The following is a 24,065-nucleotide window of genomic DNA, read 5'->3' on the forward strand; positions in this document are numbered from 1 at the left end:
ATGTTCCAGCCACTGCCAGAGGCGCAGAGCCTCCTGGCATAGGGTCCACGACCCCACACCGCCCTGTTTGTTGCAGTACCACATGGCGGTGGTGTTGTCGGTGAACACTTGCACTACGCTCCCCCTGACAGAGGGGAGGAATGCCTTCAGTGCAAGACGAATCGCCCGCAGCTCCAGAAGGTTGATGTGGAGCCGGGACTCCGCCGGAGACCAGAGGCCTCTGATCTCCGCCTCTCCCATGTGGCCACCCCAGCCCTGGAGGGACGCGTCCGTCACAACTACGTGTTCCGGCTGGGGTAGGAAGAGGGGTCTGCCACTGACCCAGTCGCGGTCCGTGAGCCACCACTGCAGTTGCTTCGCAGTGCCCTCCGAGATCAGGACATGATCGGACAGGTTGCCCTGATGCTGGGCCCACTGAAACTTCAGGTCCCACTGCAGAGCCCGCATCCGCCACCTGGCGTGACGCACCAGAAGGATGCAGGAGGCCATCAGCCCCAGAAGAAGCAGCGTCAACCTGACCGAGACCCGGGATAACGGCCTGAATACCGGAATCAGAGCCTGAATATCCCGAACCCGCTGTTCGGGTGGGTAAACCCGAAACTGCGCCGAGTCGAGAACCGCTCCGATGAAGAGGAGCTTTTGAGAGGGACACAGGTGTGACTTCGGCACATTGATGGAGAACCCCAGCAAGTGCAGGAGGTCGGCCGTAGTCTGGAGGTGGCTGACGACTGACCGGGGCGAGCCCGCCTTCAACAACCAGTCGTCGAGGTAGGGGAAGACTGATATCCCCTGCCTGCGCAGATGGGCTGCGACCACCGCCATCACCTTCGTGAACACCCGTGGGGCGCTGGCAAGGCCGAAGGGGAGCACGGTAAACTGAAAGTGCTCTAGGCCTACCATGAACCGCAGGTAACGCCGGTGGGCCGGCAGGACGGGGATGTGGAAATAAGCGTCCTGCAAGTCCAACGCTACCATCCAGTCTCCCGGGTCCAGGGCAGCCAGGACCTGAGCCAAAGTGAGCATCTTGAACTTCTCCGTCCGGAGGAAGCCGTTGACGTTCCGCAGATCCAAGATAGGGCGTAGGCCCCCTTTGCCCTTCTTGGGTACCAGAAAGTAGTGGGAGTAACAACCACGTCCTACTTCTGGCCCAGGAACGCGCTCGATGGCCCTCTTGGCCAAGAGGGCCAAAACCTCCTCTTGCAGAAGTTGCAAGTGATCCCCCGACACACGGTGGTATTGAGGTGGCATGGATGGAGGGGAAGACTCGAAGGGGAGGGAGAAACCCCTTCGGACAATTTGCAGCACCCACCTGTCCGAAGTGACTGTATGCCAGTGGGAGAGGTGATGGCGAACCCTGCCTCCCACAGGCGTCACATGGGCCTGAAAACTCGGACTAGGAAGGTTTTGAGGCGGGGGCTGCTGAGGGAGGTGTGGACTGGCCTCGCCGTTGGCCCCGACCACCGCCACGGCGGTTACCACGGCCGCCACCGCGTTGCTGAGTATTCTGCGGTGCGTGGCTGACGGTCCGTGGTGGGGCGCCCCTTCCGTGGCCACGAAAGGAGCGAAAGGCACCCGATTGCTGGCGTGGGGCCGTAAGGCCCAAGGACTTGGCCGTGGCCCTGGAGTCCTTGAAACGTTCCAGCGCATGGTCTGCCTTGTCGCCGAAGAGGCGACGGCCATCAAACGGCATGTCCAGGAGGGTGGCCTGGACATCGGCCGAGAAGTTGGCGGACCTCAACCAGGCGTGGCGTCGAACCGCCACCGTCGTTGCCATCGCCCTGCCCAGTGAGTCCGTGGTATCCAGCCCACACCGGATAGAAAAACGTGCCGCATCTCGCCGTCCGCAAGGGTTTGGCTGAGTTTAGCCCTGACCTCCTCAGGGCATTGTGGCAGCACCTCCGCAACCGTGTCCCACAGGGTGTGGGTGTAGCGGCCCAAGAGACAGTTGGTGTTCACAGACCGTAGCCCTAGGCTCACAGACGAGAAGACCTTCTTCCCGAACTGCTCATATCTCTTGGATTCCCTGTCGGGCGGGGCCGACGGGAATGCGGATTGGGAGGTAGAGGCCTGGATGACCAGGCTCTCGGGGGTGGGATGGGTGGACAAAAAGCATGGGTCGCCCGGTGCCGGGCGGTAGCGTGAGCTTTTATACCCTCTGGAGGTTCCTTACCGGCCAAAGAGTAACAGATCTTGATGCACTAAGATAATCCATCTGGAAAGGGTGCGCTTGTGCACCGCTCTGCCTTTCCAGCATCCAGCAAAGCCCACGAAGAGCTGGTCATCCACACGATAGTCTTTAGTCCTATTGAGGTAAAAACTCACCGCCCTCTTAGGGTCCAAGCGGTGACGCCGCTCCTCCTCCTTGGAAGGGCGAGGGAGAGAATAGAAGGAAGGAAGGGTTATGAACAGCCCAAGATGGAAGGGAGTTACCACCTTAGGCAGAACAACAGTCCTGGTCCTGAGAACCATTCTATCAGCATGAATAGTCAAGAATGGGGGTTTTGAACTTAGAGCTTGAAGCTCACTTACCCTCCTTGCCGAGGTAATGGCAACAAGAAATACTGTTTTAAAGGACAACAGTCTCAAGGAACACTTGTGCAAGGGCTCAAAGGGAGAACCCATCAAGTAGGTTAAGACAAGATTTAAGTCCCATTGAGGCACAATAAATGGAGTGGGCGGAAATTTGTTTGTAAGGCCCTTAATGAACCGTAACACAATAGGTGATTTAAACAAAGACGGCTGATCCGGCAAACAAAGGAATGCCGACAAAGTAAATAAATAACCCTTCACAGTAGCCACAGAAAACCCCTGCTGGGCTAAAGAAAGAGCAAACTGAAGGATGTTGGATAAACGAGCCCTTAAGGGGTCAATAGAATTCTCTCCCTACCATGGGACACATTTAGACCACCTATACGAATAAATAGACTTGGTGGAGTGCCGCCTGGCCGAAAGAATCACATCCACCACGTCAGGCGGGAGAGAGAAAGAATTCAGATTGCCCTGTTCAATCTCCAGGCATGAAGGTGTAAGCTCTGGAGGTGGGGGTGTAAAACCTGCCACTGCGACTGTGAGAGGAGATCTGCCCTGAGAGGGAGACGGAGCAGAGGGTACGAGGAGAGGTGGAGAAGATCTGTGTACCACACCCTTCTTGGCCAATCCGGAGCAATCAATATGACTTGGGCCCGGTCTTGGCGAATCTTCCTCAGAATCCGAGGAATCAAGGGTATGGGAGGAAACGCGTAAAGGAGTTGTAAGCCCCAACTCAACTGAAACGCATCCCCCAAAGCTCCCTGCATCGGATACTGGAGACTGCAGAATGGTGAGCAGTGAGCGTTCTCGCGGGTGGCAAACAGGTCCACCTGAGGAGTTCCCCACATCCAAAAGACGTGACGAACCACCTCTGGATGAAGTCTCCACTCGTGGTCGTCAGAGAACTGCTGACTGAGACTGTCGACACGTACGTTCAGAACTCCTGCCAGATGATTTGCCATCAGACAAATCTGATGATCCTGAACCCAGGACCAGAGACTCAGAGACGCTCTGCAGAGACAATGTGACCCCACTCCCCCCTGCTTGTTGACATACCACATCACGGTAGCGTTGTCCATCAGGACTTGCACCGACTGACCACGAAAGGAAGGGAGGAAGGCCTTGAGCGCCAAACGAATCGCCCGCAACTCTAGAAGGTTTATGTGAAGTAACCTTTCCTCTGGAGACCAAAGTCCCTTGATCTCCAGATCCCCCAGATGAGCACCCCACCCTAAGGTAAATGCATCAGTTATCACTGTGGCAACCGATAGAGGAAGATGGTAGGGCTTTCCTTGAGACAGATTGCTCTCCACGCTCCACCAAGACAGATCCGCTGCAGCTTCTTTGGAGATCCTCACAGACTCCCTGAGATCTCCGTTGTGCTGATACCACTGCCTGCGGAGGTACCACTGGAGCGCCCTCATGTGCCAGCGTGCATGGTTGACCAACAGAATGCAGGAAGCAAAATGACCGAGCAGGCGAAGGACCTTCAGGACTGCAACAACTGCTCCATTGTAAAACAAGGGAATCATTTCCTGTTTGTCGAGAATCCTTTGAGGAGAAGAGAATGCTCGACACACAGTAGGGTCCAGTACCGACCCTATGAACAGGTTGCGCTGAGAGGGCACCAGGTGAGAATTGGACACGTTTATCGAAAAACCCAATTTGTACAACAGCTGGGTTGTTACCTGCAGATGATGAAGTGCTTTCTCTGGTGACTCTGCTTTGAGCAGCCAGTCGTCCAGATAGGGGAAAACTGGAATCCCCGATCTCCTGAGATGGGCTGCCACCACCGCCATCACCTTGGTGAAGACTCGAGGTGCAGTAGTAAATCCAAACGGGAAAACCGCAAACTGATAATGTTGCGACCCTACCATAAAACGGAGATACTTCCTGTGCGACTTCAGGATCGGAATATGAAAATACGCATCCTGCAAGTCGACCGACACCATCCAGTCATCTTGTTGCGCTAGGGTGAGCATCTTGAACTTCTCCTGCTTCAGAAAAAGGTTCAAGATCCTGAGATCCAGGACTGGACGCAGTCTGCCATCCTTCTTGGGAATCAGGAAATACTGGGAGTAGCATCCCTGGCACCACCACTATCGCACCTTTTTTCAGTAAAGTTAGGACTTCCTCCTGAAGGAGAAGAAGGTGGTCCTCCGAGCAAGCCCCTTGGCAAGGAGGGTAATTTAGAGGGCATTCCTGAAATGGAAGAGCATACCCATTCTCCACAAGATTGAGAACCCAAAGGTCTGTAGTGACAGATTCCCAATCTTGCAGAAAATTAGTAAGCCGACCCCCCACAGGACCAACATGATCCAGAATGGTGGATCTAGGGCTGCTTTGCTGTGGAAAGAGGGGGAGAGGTAGAGGAAGAGGAGGAGGAGGGCTGAAGGCCTTGTGGGCGACCTCTGTTCTTGCCCCTGTAGGATTTATATAAGGTGTTTTTCTGTTACTGTTGCTGCTGTTGTCTATAGGTCCGAAAGGAAGACCTCCCAAATCCTCTGTACCTCCTGAACGACGAGCCTCTAGATTGAGCCTGAAGACCAAGAGATTTGGCTGTTGCTTTACTGTCTTTAAATCTCTCAAAGTAGCATCCGCTTTTTTTCCAAAAAGTCCTGAACCATCAAATGGAAGGTCTAAAAGCATAGCCTGAACATCTGAAGAGAGAGATGATTTCGGCAATGCACTCCTTCTAGTAGCCACAGAAGAGCCCATGATTCTGGCAACAGTCAGCAGTGTCTAAACCACTTTGTATTACTTGACGTGCAGCCGCTTGAGCATCTTGTAATACCTCATTAAAATTAATTCTATCTTCTCCAGACAACTTAGGCGCAAGCAGTTTCGCCCAATCCATTAAAGCATGGATATAGCGACCCAAAAAACAGGTGGCATTAGCGGACTTTAGGGCCATGCTTGCCCAAGAAAATACTTTCTTTGCAGACTGGTCGAGTATCTTTGACTCCCTGTCAGCCAGAACTTGTGGAAAGGCCCCTGAAGATCTTTTTGAACAGGCAGCTTGAACCACTAGACTCTCAGGAGAAGGATGGGAAGATAAAAAGTCAGGATCCCCTGGAGTCACCCTGTATCTCCTGGCAATGGTTTTAGAAACTGCCGGAGCCAAAAATGGCTTACGCCAGACCTCCATTACAGGCTCAGTGATTGCCTCATTGAATGGCAGTAAAGGCTCTATTACAGAAGAAGGTGAATGAAGAACTTCTGTTAAAATGTTTGATTTAAACTCAGGAGTAGGAAGCTGAAGATCCAAAAGTTCTGCTGCCTTTTTGATCACTGTGTAGTAGGGGACCACACCCTGTGATGGAGTATCAGATGTAGGCGAAAGTTCCCACTCTGGTGAAACATCAAGGCCACTTGCTTCCCTTAATTCTGTAAAATAGTCATCTGAGTCTTGAACCTCACCTTCCTCCATCTCCTCCAACTGATACCTCTGCTCCTCTATAATCTTCTGGGCTTCTCTCCTAGACCTTATTCTAGGTGCCGGCGTCAATGGAGCCAAGACCGACTCCGACGGATTCGGCGTCGTACACGGATCTGTCGGCACAGCCTGCGCCGAACGAGGTCGAGCTGACGGCGCTGGAGAAGATGGAAACGGCGTTGACGTCAGCGCCGGGAAATTCCAAGACGGCGCGGCTGGAAGAAATGGCATGAAAGGGGCATGGTTATAGGCCTGAGGAATCCCAAGATTAAACACTAATGGACCCATGGGACCGAAGGCGCTCTAGAGGGGTACATAGCTCTATGGAAAACTTCATACATAGCATTTAGATAATGCGATGTATCCTAACCTGGGCCAGGGAAAGGAGGATAGGCCCCCGGGACAGATTCTGAAGCAGGCGTTACTGTGTTCGGGCCAGCCGGCGCTGACGGCGGAGCCAATGGAGTTGCCTGCTCATCCGGCACAAGAACTTCTTCTACTGGAGCCGGAGAATGTTCCGAAGTCGGTGAAGGAACTGGCGTCGGAGATCGAGCTGGAGAAACTGCAGGAGAAGCCGATCTAGCAAGAGAAGCTGGATTCGAGGGAGAAGGAGACCCAAAGTCCTTACGGCGTCACGAGATAGAGAGGTTTACTTCGGCGCCGCTTCTTTATTAGAATGGCGTTTTGAAGAATGCCCCTTCTTCTTCTTGTGCTTCTTGGCTCTCGAAGCATGTCCCGACGTCAACTTCGAGCCCAACTTCGACCTGGAACGAGTCCTCGACCTTCTTCTACCTCTTTTCTCCTTCCTCATCCTCGCAATGAAGAGCTTTGCTTCTCTCTCCTTTAGTGCCTTCAGATTAATTTTTCTGCAGAAGGCACATCCCTCGACGTCGTGATCCGACGACAGACACTAAACACAATCCTCGTGCGGATCTGTAATGGACATATGTCCTCTGCACTCCCCGCAGGGCTTGAACCCGGACTTCCTCGACGACATCCTTGAAAGGAAACAAGAAGAAGCACAGGAATACAGCCAGAAACACAAAGTATCAAGTGAAACTATGGAGTCCTAGAAAAACCGTTAGCGTCGACGGTGCGGAAAAAAGGGAACGGACGTCATCACGCCGACGAGGCTCTCTTATGGTTCCAGTGACGCCAGCAGAGTCGCGAGCGGAGCCGGGCTTCTGTGACGTCGTCCTCGTCGACGTAGAGCGCTACAAAAGATTTCCGAATGCTGCTGGCGCAGGGGATATTCACAAGGTGAGGAAACCATTGGCAGATGTATCCATCAGAAATATCGTTACGGAAGGTAAGTAACTTGTTCATCTGAAAGAGACCGTTATAGATTCCTTACTTTGTGAATAGATACCCTAGCAATACCAACCCCGGAGATGGGTCTTTGAACCAAGTTCACATCAGAAAGCCCTAGAGAACAGAACGGCCAAAGAAGTCGTCTCTCCAGACTTGGCTGTCCAGGCAGTAGTGTTTTGTGAACGTGTGCAGAGATGCCAACGTAGCTGCCTGACTGATGTCATTGAGGGGAACTCTCCGTCCCAAAGCAGTGGTAGCTGCCGTCGCTTTGGTGGAATGGGTGTGCAGTCCCACTAGAGGCTCCTTCTTTGCTAAAGAGTAGAAAACTTTTATTCACAAAACAACCTAATCTGTAGATGGTCCTTTTGTGCACGGCCCAAATATTATTGGCGCCCACGTAGCCAACAAAGAGCTGGTCTTCCACCCGGAATTGCTTGGTGCAATCCAAATAAAAGGAAATCGCACGTTTTGGATCCAGACAGTAGAGCCTCTCTTCCTCCTTAGAAGGATGCGGAGGCGAAAAAAAGGTAGGCAAAGTGATGGTTTGACCAATGTGGAAAGAAGTAACCCCCTTGGAAGAAAGGAAGGTCGGTTCTTAGAACGACTCGTTTGGATGAAAAGCCATAAAGGGATACCTTGAAGAAAGAGCTTGGAGCTCACTCATCCTGCGAGGAGAGGTGAAGGCAACCAGAAAGACAATCTTTAAAGTAAGAAGTCTGAGAGGACAGTTATGAAGCGTAAGGTAAGTAAGTACCAAGTTCAAGTCCCACTGAGGCATTACAAAGGAAACAGATGGAAAAAAGAAGACTAATGCTCTTAAGGAAATGATTTACAACAGGGGACTAGAAAGAGAAGGCTGATCTGGAAGTCTAAGAAAAGCTGAAATGGCTGAGAGGTAGCCCTTTGGAGTGCCCAGAGCAGAGCCCTGCTGAGCCAAAGACAGGAGGAACAAGAGAACCTCAGAAAGAGGGGCAGAAAGTGGATCCACAGCCTTTGCTGTGTACCATGCCACAAATTTGTTCCATCTGCAGGCGTATACCCTCTTAGTGGGGGGACGCCTGGCTGCCAAAATAACATCAATACAATAAAGGCCTGACTATAAGAGAGTTTATTCAATGTCACTCTTATGACCTGCTTCTAACGTGGGAATATCTATTTCTTCCCACTTTCTGGTACTTTGTCCAATTCTCGCAATTCCAGAACTCTCAAATTAATATGTTTATAAAACGAAGAACTGCTGTTAATCAAGCCACCCACCTATACATATAATCCCCCACAACATGTGAGTGGAAAATAAGTGAAAGAGTGAGAAGGCACCTCACTTATGCAACACCAGGGAGGCTACCAGCCGGTTCTCGCAGGTATGCCCACGTATATCATCATCGGTTGCCCACTCACAGGAAAAAAGGAAAGAGTGTGCTGTAGAGAGACAAGAAGAGCAGAAACAAAAAACTATCCCAAAACATAAACCCGTGATATGCAGAGACCTATGTGTCCCATGCAATTAAAATCGAGTTAAGACTCACCATTAAATCACTCTCTTTATTTGCAAATGTGAGCTTACTCGGTTAAAAAGCACTGCATGTTCCTAACCTTTTCCAAGAAGGCCTTCTTAGATATTCCCACGTTAGAAGCAGGTCCTAGAGTGACATTGAATAAACCCTCTTATAGCCAGGCCTTTATTGTATTAATGATTTATGAGAGGAGGGTGGCCTGGTTATTTCCCTCTACAGCTCCTTTTTGTGAAGAGTGCCAAAATAACATCACAGACTTCAGGAGGAAGGTTGAAGGCTGTCAACTGTCGCCGCTCAACCTCCACGCAGGGAGGTGGAGTCTGGACAAGTTCGGGTGGAGGACCGTCCATGCTGCTGCGACAGAATATCCCCACGAAGAGGGAGATGCAACGAAGGATCGATGGCCATGTGTAACAGCTTGGGATAACAGACTCTTCGTGCCCAATCCAGAGCCACAAGGATGACTTGGGCCCGGTTGCGCATGGTCTTCTTCAGCACTCTAAGCAGAAGTGGTATAGGCAAAAAGGTGTATAGAAGACCGCAACTCTGCTCGTGACAAAAAGCGCCGCCTAGCGAATGCCGCCTTGGAAATTCAGCTGAAAAACTCGCCACCTCAGAGTGAAGACTCCATTTGTGATCCATCATGCACCTGAGGCTAAGGTCATTCGCCCTGGCGTTCAGAGAACCAGCCAAGTGTTGAATTACCAGGGATATGCCCTGATGTTCCAGCTATGTCCAGAGACGGAGATCCTCTTGATATAGGATCCACGCCCCACAACGCCTTATTTGTTTGCAGTAGCACATGGCAGTGGTGTTGTCCGTGAACACCAGCACTACTCTTCCCTGGACAGAGGGCAGCAATGCCTTCAGTGTAAGATGGATTGTCTGGAGCTCCAGAAGGTTAATGTGGAGCCCGGACTCTGCCAGAGACTAGAGGCCTCTGATCTCCGCCTCTCCCATCTGGCCGCTCCACCCCAGAAGTGATACGTCTGTCACCACTGTGTACTCTGGTTGGGTAAGGGAGAGGGATCTGCCGTTGATCCAATCCTGGTCCGTTAGCCACCACTGCAATTGTCGTGCAGTGCCCTCCGAGATCTGAACGCAATCGGACAGATTCCCCAGCTGCTGTGCCCACTGGAACTTCAGGTCCCACTGCAGAGCCCGCATATGCCACCTGGCATGATCCACCAACAGGAGGCCATGAGGCCCAGCAGCCTCAGAGTCATTCTGACCGAAACCCTGGATAGAGGCTGAAAGATAGGAATCATAGCCAGAATATCCCAGACTCGCTGCTTGGGAGGATAAACCCAAAACTGCGTTGTGTTCAGAACCGCTACGATGAAAAGGAGCTTCTGAGAGGGAGTCAGGTGTGACTAAGTGCAGGAGGTCCACCATAGTCTGGAGGTGGGAGACAACTGCCTGGGGCGAGCCCGCCTTCAACAGCCAGTCATCGAGATAGGGGAAGACTGGAACCTCGGATCTGCGCAGATGAGCTGGTACCACCGCCATCACCTTTGTGAACACCCGAGGGGCGCTGGTAAGGCCGTATGGGAGCACGGTAAACTGAAAGTGCTTGTGGCCTACCATGAACCGCAAGTAACGCCGGTGGGCCGGGAGGACGGGGATGTAAAAGTAAGCGTCCTGCAAGTCCAACGCTACCATCCAGTCTCCAGGGTCGAGAGCAGACAGAACCTGAGCTAGCGTCAACATTTTGAACTTCCCCTTCCGGTGGAAGCCGTTGACGTTCCGCAGGTCCAAGATAGGGCGTAGGGCCCCTTTGCCCTTCTTGGGAACCAGAAAGTAGTGGGAGTAACAACCAAACCCTACTTCTGGCCCAGGAACGCGCTTGATGCCCCCCTTGGCTAAGAGGGACGTAACTTCCTCTTGCAGAAGTTGTAAGTGATCCCCCGACATGCGGTGGTATTGCGGTGGCATGGCTGGAGGGGTCGCTTTGAAGAGGAGGGCGTAGCCCCTTCAGACGATTGCAGCACCCACCTGGCCGATGTGATGTCGCACCAGTGGAGGAGGTGATGGCGAACCCTGCCTCCCACTGGCGTTGAATGGGCCTGAAAGCTTGGACTAGGAAGGCTTTGAGGCGGATGCTGCGGGGATGGATGTGGACTGGCCACGCCGTTGTCCCCTGGCACCGCCACGGCGGTTACCACGTCCGCCACCTTGCTGGATGTTAGTCTGCGGCCCGTGGCTGGCAGGACGTGTGGGGGTGTCCCTTTCTTGGCCACGAAAGGAGCGAAAGGCAGTAGTTTGCTGGCGCGGGCCTACAGGCCCAAGGACTTGGCCGTAGCCCTGGAGTCCTTAAAGCGATCAAGCGCACTGTCTGCCTTGTCGCAAAGAGGCGACGGCCATCAAACGGCATGTCCATAAGGGAGTTCTGGACGTCAGCTGAAAAATTGGCGGACCTCAGCCAGGCGTGGCGGCAAACCGCCACCGTCATTGCAAACGCCCTGCCTAGCGAGTCCGTGGTATCCAGCCCACATCGAATAGAATACCGTGCCGCATCTTGCCCCTCCGCAAGGGCTTGGGCGAGTTTAACCTGGGTCTCCTCCGGGCATTGTGGCAGCACGTCCACGACCGTGTCCCACAGATAGTCGGTATAACGGCCCAAAAGGCAAGCAGTGTTGACCGACCGCAAACCCAAACTAAGTAAGGAGAACATCTTTTTTCCGTACTGTTCACACCTTTTGGATTCCTGATCAGGGAGAGCTGTCGGGAATGCGGTCTGGGAATTAGAGGCCTGGACAACCAGGCTCTCGGGGTGGGGTGGGTGGCCAGGAAACAAGGGTCGCCTGGGCCGGGCGGTGGCGTCTGACCACGTTCCTAGCTACAGGGGGACCTGTAGCGGGCCTGGACCAAGTGCCCAACAGAACGTCAGTTAAGGCTTCATTGAACGGCAGTAGAGGCTCCGAAGAGCTTGCCTGCGGTTTGAGGACCTCAGTGAGGAGGTTAGTCCTCACGGCTGCGACAGGGAGCTCAAGAGACAAGGCCTTGGCTGCCCTGGTCAAAACCACACTGTAGGCAGCCCCCTCCTCCGTAGCCACGGTAGGAGTGGAGACAAATCCAGTGTTGGGCGAAGTGTCCAAACCACTGGCCTCCCCTACTTCACCTCCCCAGTCCTGAAAAGACTGGCACTCCCGTGCCAGAGGGTCCTCAGACCCCTCCCAATCCACCTCGCCCTCCATCTCCTGGGACTCAGGTTCAAAAGATGGGGCCGGATCATAGAAGCATTGCACTTCTCTCGACGTCGAATAACATCGGAACCGGGTCGAGGGGGGGGGAAATCGGGGACGTCGTCGTCCGGGGACGGCGTCGGGGGCGACACCCTAAGAGCCGACGCCGGCGGAGGAGTCGTTAGGTCGACCAGCGGCGACACGGATCCGATGGATCCGGCAGCGGGACTGAAGTCGCCACGGCGACGGAGCCGAAGCACCCGACGGCGCAGGGCCGAAGCACCCGGCCTGCTTGGGCTCCCAGTAGGGACCGAGGGCCTGAAGGCTCCGTGGAACCTGACGAAGGAGAGAGCGACCTCTTGGCCATGAGGAAGGCATCGATCACCTCCGGCGTCGCGTTCTGCCCAGGGACCGGCGGGTATGGAGCAGGCCGCGACGTCTGCGGAGCCACGTGGGCGGTGTCGCCCGAACCCCCGGCCACGTCGCGCGGGCGTCGGGGGGAGTCAGAAGAGGGGTGTCGCTTCTTCGACTTCTTGTGCCTCTTACCTGAGGACTTGGAGCCCGACGAGTTGACTCGCTAAGCTGTGATGACTCTGGCCCCGCGACCGGTCCCTCGACCTCCTCCTGGACAAGGACCTCGAGTGGCACGGGCCGACTGCCGGAGCTCGAGGTGCTTACGGACCGCTCCCGCCTAGCTTTCGACGTCATGACCCTGCAGTCGGGGCACGACTTGTCATCGTGGTCGGCCCCCTAAGCAATACAGGCACCGGCGATGGGGGTCGGTAACCGACATCAGTCGGTTGCAGTCGGCACAGGGTTTGAACCCGGGCATCCCTACCGGCACCGATGGAGCCATTCGACTCGAAAAACAGATCAAAAGGATCGAAAAAGTTTAGTAAAATAATGACTAAAGGGTACCACTTTTTCCGGATCGGTGCTTGCTGGCGCGGAAAAAAGAAGAACTGACGTCAGCGCGTGAGGGCGGCGTTTAAGTACTCCGGCGACGTCATCCCGGCGCCAATGACGCCGACGACGGACGCTGAGTCGCAGACGACGCCTACCAACGCGCAGGGGTACTTCTACGCAAAAGTTTCGGGATCCAGACTGACGCCTGGGGATATTCTAAGGTAAGGAATCTAATACTAACCTGTTTCTTTCATATTGATCAATACCTGAGCTTCTGCTGGACCTCCCACCAACCCTTTTTTTTGGTTCAACAACTTGCATATTGCATATTGTTGGAAGATGCCTACGTTCTGCCTGGCTAATGTCAAACAATCAATATGTGGGCAGAGTTCGATAGCACTAATGTTGGTTGTCTTTTATATGTTTACTGCTTAATCCCTGATGGCCGACCCCACCGATCAATACCAAGGGAGCTAGGTCTGGACAGCACTAATAATATTATTGTACTAATCGGCGTGACAATAGCACATTTTGATATTATTGTGAACTCGCCGCTCGATTATACTTTAACAAATGCGTTTGATACTGTGCATAATCATAGATATACAGACCGATCTGCCAAGCCATGTCTTTCCTGGACCGGAATCAAGCATCCTAGGACCGGTTTCTGGCTATAAGCCGTCTTCAGCCAGGATAGCTTGAACTGAGGTGGTGTTGAGTGCAAAAAAACTATGGATTTAGGCCCAGATCTCTGTACTGGGGTGAATGTATGACATTGTTCTGCATTCTGTCCATCAACTGTTGTTTTTGCATTTGTCACCCCAAGTGGGATGGGTATGCTCAGACTTGAGTTCCGTGCTCTCCACACCACTGGAATCAAGCTATCCTGGGTGATGACGGCTGATAGCCAGAAACCGGTCCTAGGATGCTTGATTCCAGTCCAGGGAAGACTTGGCTTGGCAGTTCGGGCTGGACTGTTCCCATGAGGCACAGGGTCAAGGCTGATTTGCATATGGACATGTCTGAACTGGGGTGGTGTGGAGTGCAAAAAAACTATGGATTTAGGTCCAGATCTCTGTACTGGGATGAATGTATGACATTGTTCTGCATTCTGTTTATCAACTGTTGTTTTTGCAACTGTTGTTACAGTGCTCAAACATAATGGGTTTAATATTTATAAGGGTCAGATGTCCTTTCCATGCTCGATTTTCTCCAAGTCAGTTGCACATTTTAGGTTAATCCTCAAGTACTTCCTGTTACACTAGCGTGCTAGAAGTGTTTTATACATTAGTGTATACTGCCTAGTCTTTCTTCACACTCTAGACATCTCTAGCAGCGAGCATCCAGCTTCTGCATGCCCACCAACGTCACGCGGCGCTGCGCGTTTGCACGCCATCTGCGTTAAGTCCCTGGGATTTAAGAGGCTTCGTCCGGAAACCCGTTTGATCTCACTATTTGGAGAACAACCGACAACAGTGCATCCGCGACTATTGGTGAGTTTTTGTAGTGTAAAGTAGGCAACGCCGTCTCTCGCTGTGACCACACACACCCGATTCATTTGTCAGCTTGATCAATGTTTAATTAACATCACCGCCGCCATTGAGCTCAGACGCTTATACTTGTGCCACACGCTATTACTCTTGCTATTTGCTTGCTTGATGCGTGTCTCTTCGACATCACCGGCACCACTTATACCAATGCAAGCGATGCTTCACTTTCACTACCGACCAGTGTTTTTAGGTTAACACAACCGTCTTAATGAGCGAGTACCGCCGTTCATTTCACCGTCAGTTTGACCGCGTTATTATGTCCCTGATCCACTACAGGATACTGCGCTCAGATGTTTCTACTTGTTCGACAAGTCATTATTTCTGCATTTTGACTTTAACACCATAATGCCTGCTCCCGGCTTTTTATAACCGCCCACGATAGTGCACTTTCAACTTTTCATTAGAGACGGTCCTCACTTACTTTGTTCTTGCTTCTTTTACTTTTGGAATTTAGTCTTTATTAACGTTATGCTTGTTTCCGGTTAAAATGCCACTTGTCAGCTTAAGTCCATGCATGCCAGTCTAATGGGAGAACGGTCTCCACGCACTCACCTCCCAAAATGACACTCCTATGTCACACCACCACCTCATTTCGGTAGGGCCTGGTAACTTTGTCTCTAACCGGTCCTGGTGTCACACCGTTTCCCCAGTTTTCAGTCACTAGTTTGTAGTTATCTCGACTGTTGCCTGAGATTTTTGTTTTTCAGTACTACAGTCTGGGTCCTGTTTAGCAGCTGTTGCTTTTTCCTCTTTGATTAGATCACCATATTCCCTTGATTTAATTGTGAATTTGCTACTTTCATAAGATACGGGATTTGTACCTTTTGTTTTGATGGATCCTTGATTTACCTGGACCACCCCGACAGCAGTTGTCCGAGTAAGTGTTGTGATTTAGAGCCTATCACTTGTCTATTTGCAGCCTCTTCTTTTAGATACATCTTTGGGCTGAAAGACACCTTATTCTTGCAGGTGTAATCTCACTCTTCCCTTCATTTGATTGAGAGCCGCGGAGCCCATTGACCCTTCACCATTGACTAGTGAAAGGCTCCTCTTTTTCCACTCACAGTAACTATATTAACCACGCCTGCCTCATCGGATGTACTTAATTTATTATTTACTCTAAGCATGGATGTGATACACCATCGTTTGTCCTACATAGGTGCCCCGCCACCCCACTCACCTTTTGTCCTGAGGAAGACCCCACAAGTAAGGTCTGGAAGAACCAACATATACACAGGGGTCGAAACGTCAACACTTCATAAATGCCGGTCCCTTCAACAGTACTCACCTTACTGTGGAATCTTGTGCGACATGGCAATTCTGTAGAGATTTTGTATTGTGATGACTATCTAATTGATGTGCTTTTCCTGGCATATGAATAATATATGCTTGAACGTTTGTTTGTGATATGCTATCACCACCTTGACTTTGTCTACGTCACCACTTCATCTAAATCACAGCCTTCCCCTTCCCCTTCCCAATCCCCTACTTCGGGCACTGCAATGCTGATGTTTTAATAAAAATATTTTTCCTTCAATATTTGTCTGACAAAATGCTAACTAGTTTCAGTGTGATTAAACAACTCTTGAACATTAAGTTATTCTTGCTTTGATTTGTGTTTGTGAATCTCTGTATTTTTTCCCTTTTGACACTATTGATTTTCAAAATACTGGGACCATCCCAATGTATACCACCAATAGACAAGAGCAAGGCTTGGACCAAGTGCTCACCAGAGAGTCAGTTAGGGCTTAATTGACTTAGAGTAATGGCTCAGAGAAAACAGGCCCAGGTTGCAGGACTTGTGTAGTGACATTTGTCTTCACTTTAACAGAGGGCATTTGTAGGTCCAAGATCTCAGCAGCACGTCAAATTACCAAAGCAAAGGAAGCACTCTCTTCTGCTGGCAGTCCAAGGGGGAAAATCAACCCTGTATCAGGAAAAGTATCAAGCCCACTAGGCTTCTATAAATTCATGTATAAACAGTCATCATCATAATATGAATGTAAAAAATTTCCATCATCACTGAATGGTGGTCAAATCTGGTCAGAATAACGCACAAAAAGATGAAAGTGCCTCTGAGGACAGCTCCGCAGTAGTGGAATCAAGCTGTAGGGGAAACAGTTGTGCAGCAGTGCATTTGGAGCACGACCTTGGTCGGAGGTGAGGTGGATCCGCATTCAAAGGCATGGAAAGAAAGGAACTGACATTAGCATGCAACAGTGGCTCGTACTGCTGCTTCAGTCCGTCAGTTTCAAAGCAGAAGTAAGCTAATGCGGAGGCGCACTGCACCACCAGCTGTGTGCAGGAGAACTGCTACGAAAAGTTTCTGGATACAGTTTTGAGCCTAATAATATTCAAAAGGTGAGGAATCTGTGGTTAGAAATATACAATAGAAAAGATGAATTTACCCGCATCACTGGGGTGTTCATTATAAAGCTAAGAATTAAAGACCATCTTACAAATACAGAAAAAAATGAATTACCTAACTGAAAACAGAACAGTATAATTAAATATACCGACATGAGGTTTAAGTAGATTAAGGGCCTCCCCTAAACACCAGTCAAAGTTTCAAGTCAGCATAATGTAAGCTACAAAAAAATAGTAACAAAGTAACCACTAACCAGAACGGTTTCAGGATCAGAGGTTTTCGATGGTACAATCTTTTCTTCCAATGCATTCAAGAATCTCAGGTTTTGGTACAAATCTGGTGGCAGCAGCTGTGGGACCGTTGAAGGCAGATATTCTGATGTGAAAATGGTTAAAAAAAACAGCAGTAAGAATTTAATGCATTTTGGAAAATTAATATGTAGTACCAGTACCTGTATCCCTATGTGTTTTCAATCACAATAATACTGTGCATACGTAGCGCCATTATGTCAAGACTACTCTAGTGCCAAGTCTGTCATACATAGTGTAGGAGGCTGGCTTAGTATTTGGTGCACACTTATGCAAGTGGTGCACCCTGCACTAATCCAGGAAACCCTTTAGGTGATTTTAGTGGTCTTTGATAACCATAGAAAACTCTTAACGTGATAGCTGTGAAAAGCAGCCTTCAAGCTGATCTTGAAGGAGTGTTAAGTAGCTTGTTATACCAGTTTAATCTGTCGTGTAAATTGTAAAAAAGTAGGATTTGCTTTCACGGTTACCCCCACTTTTTGCTTGATGTCAGTATATTTTGACTAATCTGACTGGAATCCTGCTAATCAGGAACACCAGTCACGGTGCTTTATCCCTAAATTGACCATGGTAAGTACATATGTACATCCACTATTGAATGCTGGTGTACTCTTGTAAGTCCCTAGTACCAGGGCATAGGTACACCAGGGGCCGTCCATGGGCTGAAGCATGTATTTGTGCCACCCATGAGGGACCATTTAAGCCGTGACTACAGGCCTGCCATTGCAGCCTGTGTGAGTTGGTGCATGCACCCTTACAACAGATATAACTTTCCAAATATCTGAGGTCACTACACTTAAAACCTATAAGTCACCCCTATGGCAGGGCTTTCAGTCATGAAGGCAGGGTTCTTGGTGTGAGGGTGCCCCTGCATGTGTAGGATACCCCAACGAACCATGGAGTCGATTCTCCAGGCTTTGTAAGTGCGGTGAGCATCTTAATACTTAAACTGGACATCAGTCATTACAAGATGTCTAACTATAACTATACAGTGGCTGCACCAAAACCAGTCGTGTTTGGTATTAAACATGTTGGAATCCTACTCTAACACCAATCCAGTGCTGGGAGTATGATCCCATGGGCTCCTCTAGGGTACCCCCCTGTACTTCCAGTTACAGCTTTTCAGGGTCTGACAGCAAGCTAGTGCTGCTGCCGACCACAGACACAATTCTGCCCTCCTGCTGCTGAGCCAAGCTCAAGCAGGGTAAGGTATAACAATAGGTTTCCTGTCACAGGGAGGTGAGACCACCTCTCAGACAGTAGTATCCGTAATGGGGCAACCCAGTGTCCCTCAGAACCTGGGTTTATGTATTTAAAGTACAGATTGGTTCTGTTGAGGTTTCAATTACTTAGGGCAAGTAGCAACAGCTTACTTATAACAAGTATCGATGATTTGCAAGAAAAAATTAAATATAGATATAACACATCAAAATTAGTATTCAATTATGTATTCAGAGATAATCAAATAATCATGGCTGTCGCAATTTACAATTTCAATATGAAATATGTGTGGTGTAAAAGTGACATGTGGTGATTGGTGATAAAGACAGTACACTATACAGTGAAAAGAGGGGAAAAATATTTTATAAATATGTATGTCCTTAATATTTTAGCACATATGCTTTGAGATCCAATGAAAAATAGGACTGTGACCATGAGCGTTGTGTAGACATATGCAATACGCCGACGTTTCGACCTTATGAGTTGCGCAAGAGTGAAATGCGTCATGGTGGGTCTTCCTCAGGGCAGGAGGGGCGGAGATTGGCAGCCCAAAAGCAGATTTCTTGGGTGTCCCTGTGAATGATAAATGGCCTTCTAATCAGATATGGGTTGGAAAATAAATCACAAGTACCTCCACCAGCTGATTGGAGCCTCAAAGTAATGATTTTCGTGATCTGGTAAAGGAGCCTCCGTGCGTCACGAGCTTTGTTTGGAAACAAACAAAGCTAGTGACGAAAGGAGGCTCCTTTAGCAGATCACGAAAATCATTGGGTCTGGCAATAAAATTACGACTCCAACCGACAGGTGGAAGTCATTTGCTGCATTACATTGAGGCTCCAACCAGCTGATAGAGATACTTGCCGGGGTGGTCACGGAGGGCTTCTGATATTTGGGTGTCTACATTACAAAAGATCAAGATTCCTTTTACACGAAGAATCTCCTCCCGCAACTGATTCGCCTTTGTGCGGATGTGCAGCACTGGAAGGAATTGCCTCTCACCTTACTAGGACGGGCCGCCCTTTTTAAAATGATGGCACTCCCCCGCTTTTTGTATGCTTTACGAAACACACCCTACTGAGTCCCGCCACAATATTTCTCCATGATAGACTCTGAGGTACGTTCCTTGCCATGAAATGGCGGCACTCCCCGGATCGCATTAGATAAACTCCAACGTAGCTGGTACAACGGAGGTATTGCGCTGCCCGCGCTTAAAATGTATTACTGGGCCTCTCAATTGATGGTTCTTAATCACTGGGCGCAATCCTCCATTGTGGACCCAGCTTATAGAAAGGATCGGTCAAACATGTCGGGGGTAACTATCTGAGGGCACTTTATGGCAGGCCAAGGCATGCTCCTTCGTTCACACCTACTTCCACTACTGTTTCTATTTGGCAAGCAGCCACTACCGCATTGGGATAGAAGGACAAGGTCACAAGCGTAACTCCAGTGCTAGAATCCTGCCACTTTGGGGTGTTGTCCACTCAGCCCGGGTTTCATAAATGGGATCTGATTGGCCTTTCCGAAGTCGGAGATGTATGGGGAAAGGGTGTGGTTGTCCCGCTCTCAGAGCTACAGGCCAAATAGCAGCTCCACGAGGTGAAACCTTTTGTTATCTACAAGTAAGTAGTGCACTAACCAAGTCCATTCCCAGGAGCTCGGATCTCCCAGCTTTATCCCCCTAAGATATGCTCCTAGATGATTACCTACCAGACAAGGCGATTTCTTTAACGTATCGTAAGATAATTAATAATCTTCCAGAGCCGTTGGATAAAATCAGTTTGAAATGGGTGGCTGACATGGGGACATTCCAGATGAAGACCTGAGGGAGGCCCTGGCCTCGCCCAAGGAGGTGGCTATTAGGTCTCGGTTTAAACTTATCCAATTAAAATTGCTACACAGAGCATATTACACTTCCACTGCGTTGGTCTGTATGGGTTTTCTGCCCTCCCCAGTTTGTCCCCGTGACTGTGGTGGAGTGGGTACGTTTCTGCATCAATGGTGGGACTGTCGGGTCCTCCAGCACTATTGGATTGAGATTGTGTCCCTTATGTCCAAAATATGCCAGAAACCAATAGACCCCCCACATCCACCAAGGTTAAGCTTCTTAAATATCTGGGATGCCACAGAGTTTAATCGTACAAAGCAAACATGGGTCGCTTTGGGTGTATGGTAGCAAAGAGGAACATTGCAAGGACAAGGAAGGGGGGTGCCGTGCCCCGTGGAACGGAATGGGCAGCGGATATGGACTGGTGCATGCAGGCTGAAAGGGTGGTGTACGAGGGGAGGGGCTGCCTGGGCAAATGGACAAGAGTGTGGGGTCCATGGAATGAGTACAGAGGATTTCTATGTACCCCCTTTGCAGATGGTGCTCCCTATAATGCAGATGGAGAATCCCTATAGAAGGTGCGGACTGCGAGCTGCCTATATGTTCTTGCTATTGTTTCCTTTATTTATCTGTGATCATGTCACTGCGACCTTTATTTTTCGTATTGTATCCTTCCTGACGATTGCTTCTTTTCAGTTGTTGTTTTTTGTGGTGTTGTTCTTCTGTTTAATAATAAAAAGAATTTATATAAAAAAAACAGAATTCCTTGTGGACATACTGCCACAAAAAAAAGACTGTCTCGAAATAGCTTCGACAAAAGGTGAAAAAATGTCAGTGAAAAAGTGACTGAGGAAGCTGATGTCAGCCTGCTGGGGTGGCGCCTAAATGCACAAGTTACTTACCTTCGGTAACGATATATCTGTAAGAAACAGTAGTTAGTGTTATATTCCTTACCTTAGAATATCCCCAGGCGTCAGACTGGATCCGGAAAGTTTTGCATAGCAGTACCCCTGCGCGTCGGTAGGAGTCGTCTGCGGCTCCGAGCCCGTCGTCAGCGTCGTTGGCGCTGGGATGACGTCTGAGTACTTAGACGCCGACCTCGTGCGCTGACATCAGTTCTTATACAAGCTTTTCTGTGACAGAAACGCAGAGCCATGAAAAAAAACGACACTGGTGCCATGAAACTAGGGACCTCAAAATGAAGAACCTTAACCCTAGATATCGGTTCGCAGAACGGGGAGGATGGGTGAGGCGGTAGGGAATCTAACACTAACTACTGTTTCTTACAGATATATCGTTACCGAAGGTAAGTAACTTGTGCAACTGAAAGAAACAGGTTAGTGTTAGATTCCTTACCTTAGAATAGATACCCCAGCAATACCAACCTTGGTGGTGGGTTTGTGAACCAATGATCACACCAGAAAGTCCTGGAGAACAGAACGGCCGAAAAAGCCATCTCTCCTGACTTGGCTGTCCAAGCAGTAGTGTCTAGCAAACGTGTGCAGCGAGGCCCATGTAGCTGCCTGACAGATGACTGCAAGGGGACTTCCCGACCCAGGGCAGTAGTAGACGCCGTGGCCCGAGTGGAATGGGCACGCATCCCCACAGGAGGCTCAGTTTTAGCCAGTGAATAACAAGCCTTTATGCACAAAACGACCTATCGAGAAATGGTTCGTTTGTGCACCGCCCGCCCGTTCTTAGCGCCCACGTAACAAACAAAGAGCTGGTCGTCCACCCGGAACTGGCGTGTGCGGTCCAGATAGAATGAGAGCGCACGTTTTGGGTCCAGACGGTGGAGCCTCTCTTTCTCTTTCGAGGGATGCGGGGGCGGAAAGAAGGTGGGCAAGGTGATGGACTGCCCGATGTGAAAGGCTGTAACCACCTTGGGCAGGAAAGAAGGACGCGTTCTTAAAACAGCTTTGTCCGGATGGACAGAAAGAAAAGGAGGCTTAGAAGATAGAGCCTGGAGCTCCCTCACTCTCCTGCAGAGGTGATGGAAACCAGGAATGCAGTCTTAAGAGTAAGAAGACGAAGAGGGCAATTGTGAAGTGGCTCGAAGAGAGCGCACATCAAATAAGTCAGAACAAGGTTCAAGTCCCACTGAGGCATCACAAAAGGAATAGGAGGAAACATGTGAGTGATGTCCTTCAAGAATCAATTTACAACAGGGGACTTGAAAAGAGAAGGCTGATCAGGAAGCCTTAAGAAGGCTGAAATGGCAGAGAGGCAGCCTTTGATAGTGCCCAGAGCAGATCCCTGCTGGGCAAGAGAAAGAAGAAGAGGAGAACCTCTGAAAGGGGGCATAAAGGGGATCCACAGCCTTTGCTGTGCACCATGCCACAAATTTGTTCCACCTGCAGGCGTATACCGATTTTGTGGCGGGACGCCTGGTTGCCAGAATGACATCACAGACTTCAGGAGGCAAGTCAAATGGCCTCAACTGTCGACGCTCAATCTCCACGCATGGTGGTGGAAACTGGACAGGTTCGGGTGGAGGACCGTCCCCTGCTGCTGCAACAGAAGGTCCTCCTGAAGAGGCAGACGGATCGGGGGATCAACTGACATGATGAGTAGCTCAGGATACCAGTATCTTCGTGCCCATCCCGGAGCCACAAGGATGATTTGGGCGCGGTCGCACCAGATCTTCTTCAGCACTCTGGGCAGAAGTGGTATAGGCGGAAAGGCATACAACAGACCGCAGCTCCACTCTCGACGAAAAGCGTCTCCCAGCGAGTGCCGCCTTGGAAATTCCAAAACGCAGAACTGATAGCACTGCGCGTTCTCTTCTGTGGTGAATAGATCTAACCAAGGCTCTGCCCACTGCTGAAAGAGACCATGCGACACGTCCGAGTTCAGACGCCATTCGTGATCCATCATGCACCGACGGCTGAGTTCGTCCACCCTGGCATTCAGGGAACCTGCCAGGTGTTGACCCACAAGGGACACGCCCTGGTGTTCCAGTCATTGCCAGAGGCGCAGAGCCCCCTGACAAAGGGTCCACGACCCCACCCCGCCCTGCTTGTTGCAGTACCACATGGCGGTGGTGTTGTCCGTGAACACCTGCACTACACATCCCCGGACAGAGGGAAGGAAGGCTTTCAGTGCAAGCCGGAGCGCCCGCAGCTCCAGAAAGTTTATATGGAGCAGAGAAATTACCGGAGACCAGAGGCCTCTGATCTCCCTCTCTCCCATGTGGCCCCCCCTATCCCAGGAGGGAAGCATCCGTCACCACTATGTGCTCCGGTTGGGGTAGGGAGAGAGATCTGCCGCTGACCCAATCGCGGTATGTGAGCCACCACTGCAACTGTCTCGCAGTGCCCTCCGAGATCAGGACGTGGTCGGACAGGTTGCCCTGATGCTGGGTCCACTGAAACCTCAGGTCCCACTGCAGAGCCCGCATCCGCCACCTGGCATGATGCACAAGAAGGACGCTGGAGGCCATCAACCCCAGAAGCCGCAGCGTCAACCTGACGGAGACTCGGGATAAAGGCTGAAAGATCGGAATCAGAGCCTGAATATCCTGAACCCGCTGTTCGGGAGGATAAACCCGAAACTGCGCCGAATCCAGACCCGCTCCTATGAAGAGGAGCTTCTCAGAGGAACACAGGTGTGATTTCCGCACATTGATGGAGAACCCCAGCAGGTGCAGGAGGTCGGCCGTAGTCTGGAGGTGGCCGACGACTGTCTGGGGCGAGCCTGCCTTCAACAACCAGTCTTCGAGATAGGGGAAGACTGACACCCCTAATCTACGCAAATGAGCTGCGACCACCGCCATACTTTCGTGAACACCCGAGGGGCGCTGGTAAGGCCAAAGGGGAGCACGGTAAACTGAAAGTGCTCTTGGCCTACCGCAAACCGCAGGTAACGCCGGTGGGCCGGCAGGACGGGAATGTGACAATATGCGTCCTGCAA

At 50.6% G+C, this 24,065-nt stretch overlaps 1 protein-coding gene across 1 annotated transcript in view; it reads right to left on the reverse strand.

The window, feature by feature from the left end:
- Positions 1–24,065, reverse strand: part of CPLANE1 (ciliogenesis and planar polarity effector complex subunit 1) — a 2,360,818-nt gene that overhangs the window by 630,817 nt on the left and 1,705,936 nt on the right. Inside the window, exon 39 of the mRNA XM_086960545.1 lies at positions 17,053–17,174. Coding sequence (XP_086816671.1) covers positions 17,053–17,174 — 122 coding nt within the window. The remainder of the gene's footprint in view (positions 1–17,052; positions 17,175–24,065) is intronic.

Source organism: Lissotriton vulgaris, chromosome 3_1 (genome assembly GCF_964263255.1).
Source record: "Lissotriton vulgaris chromosome 3_1, aLisVul1.2, whole genome shotgun sequence".
Classification (NCBI taxonomy): Eukaryota; Metazoa; Chordata; class Amphibia; order Caudata; family Salamandridae; genus Lissotriton; species Lissotriton vulgaris.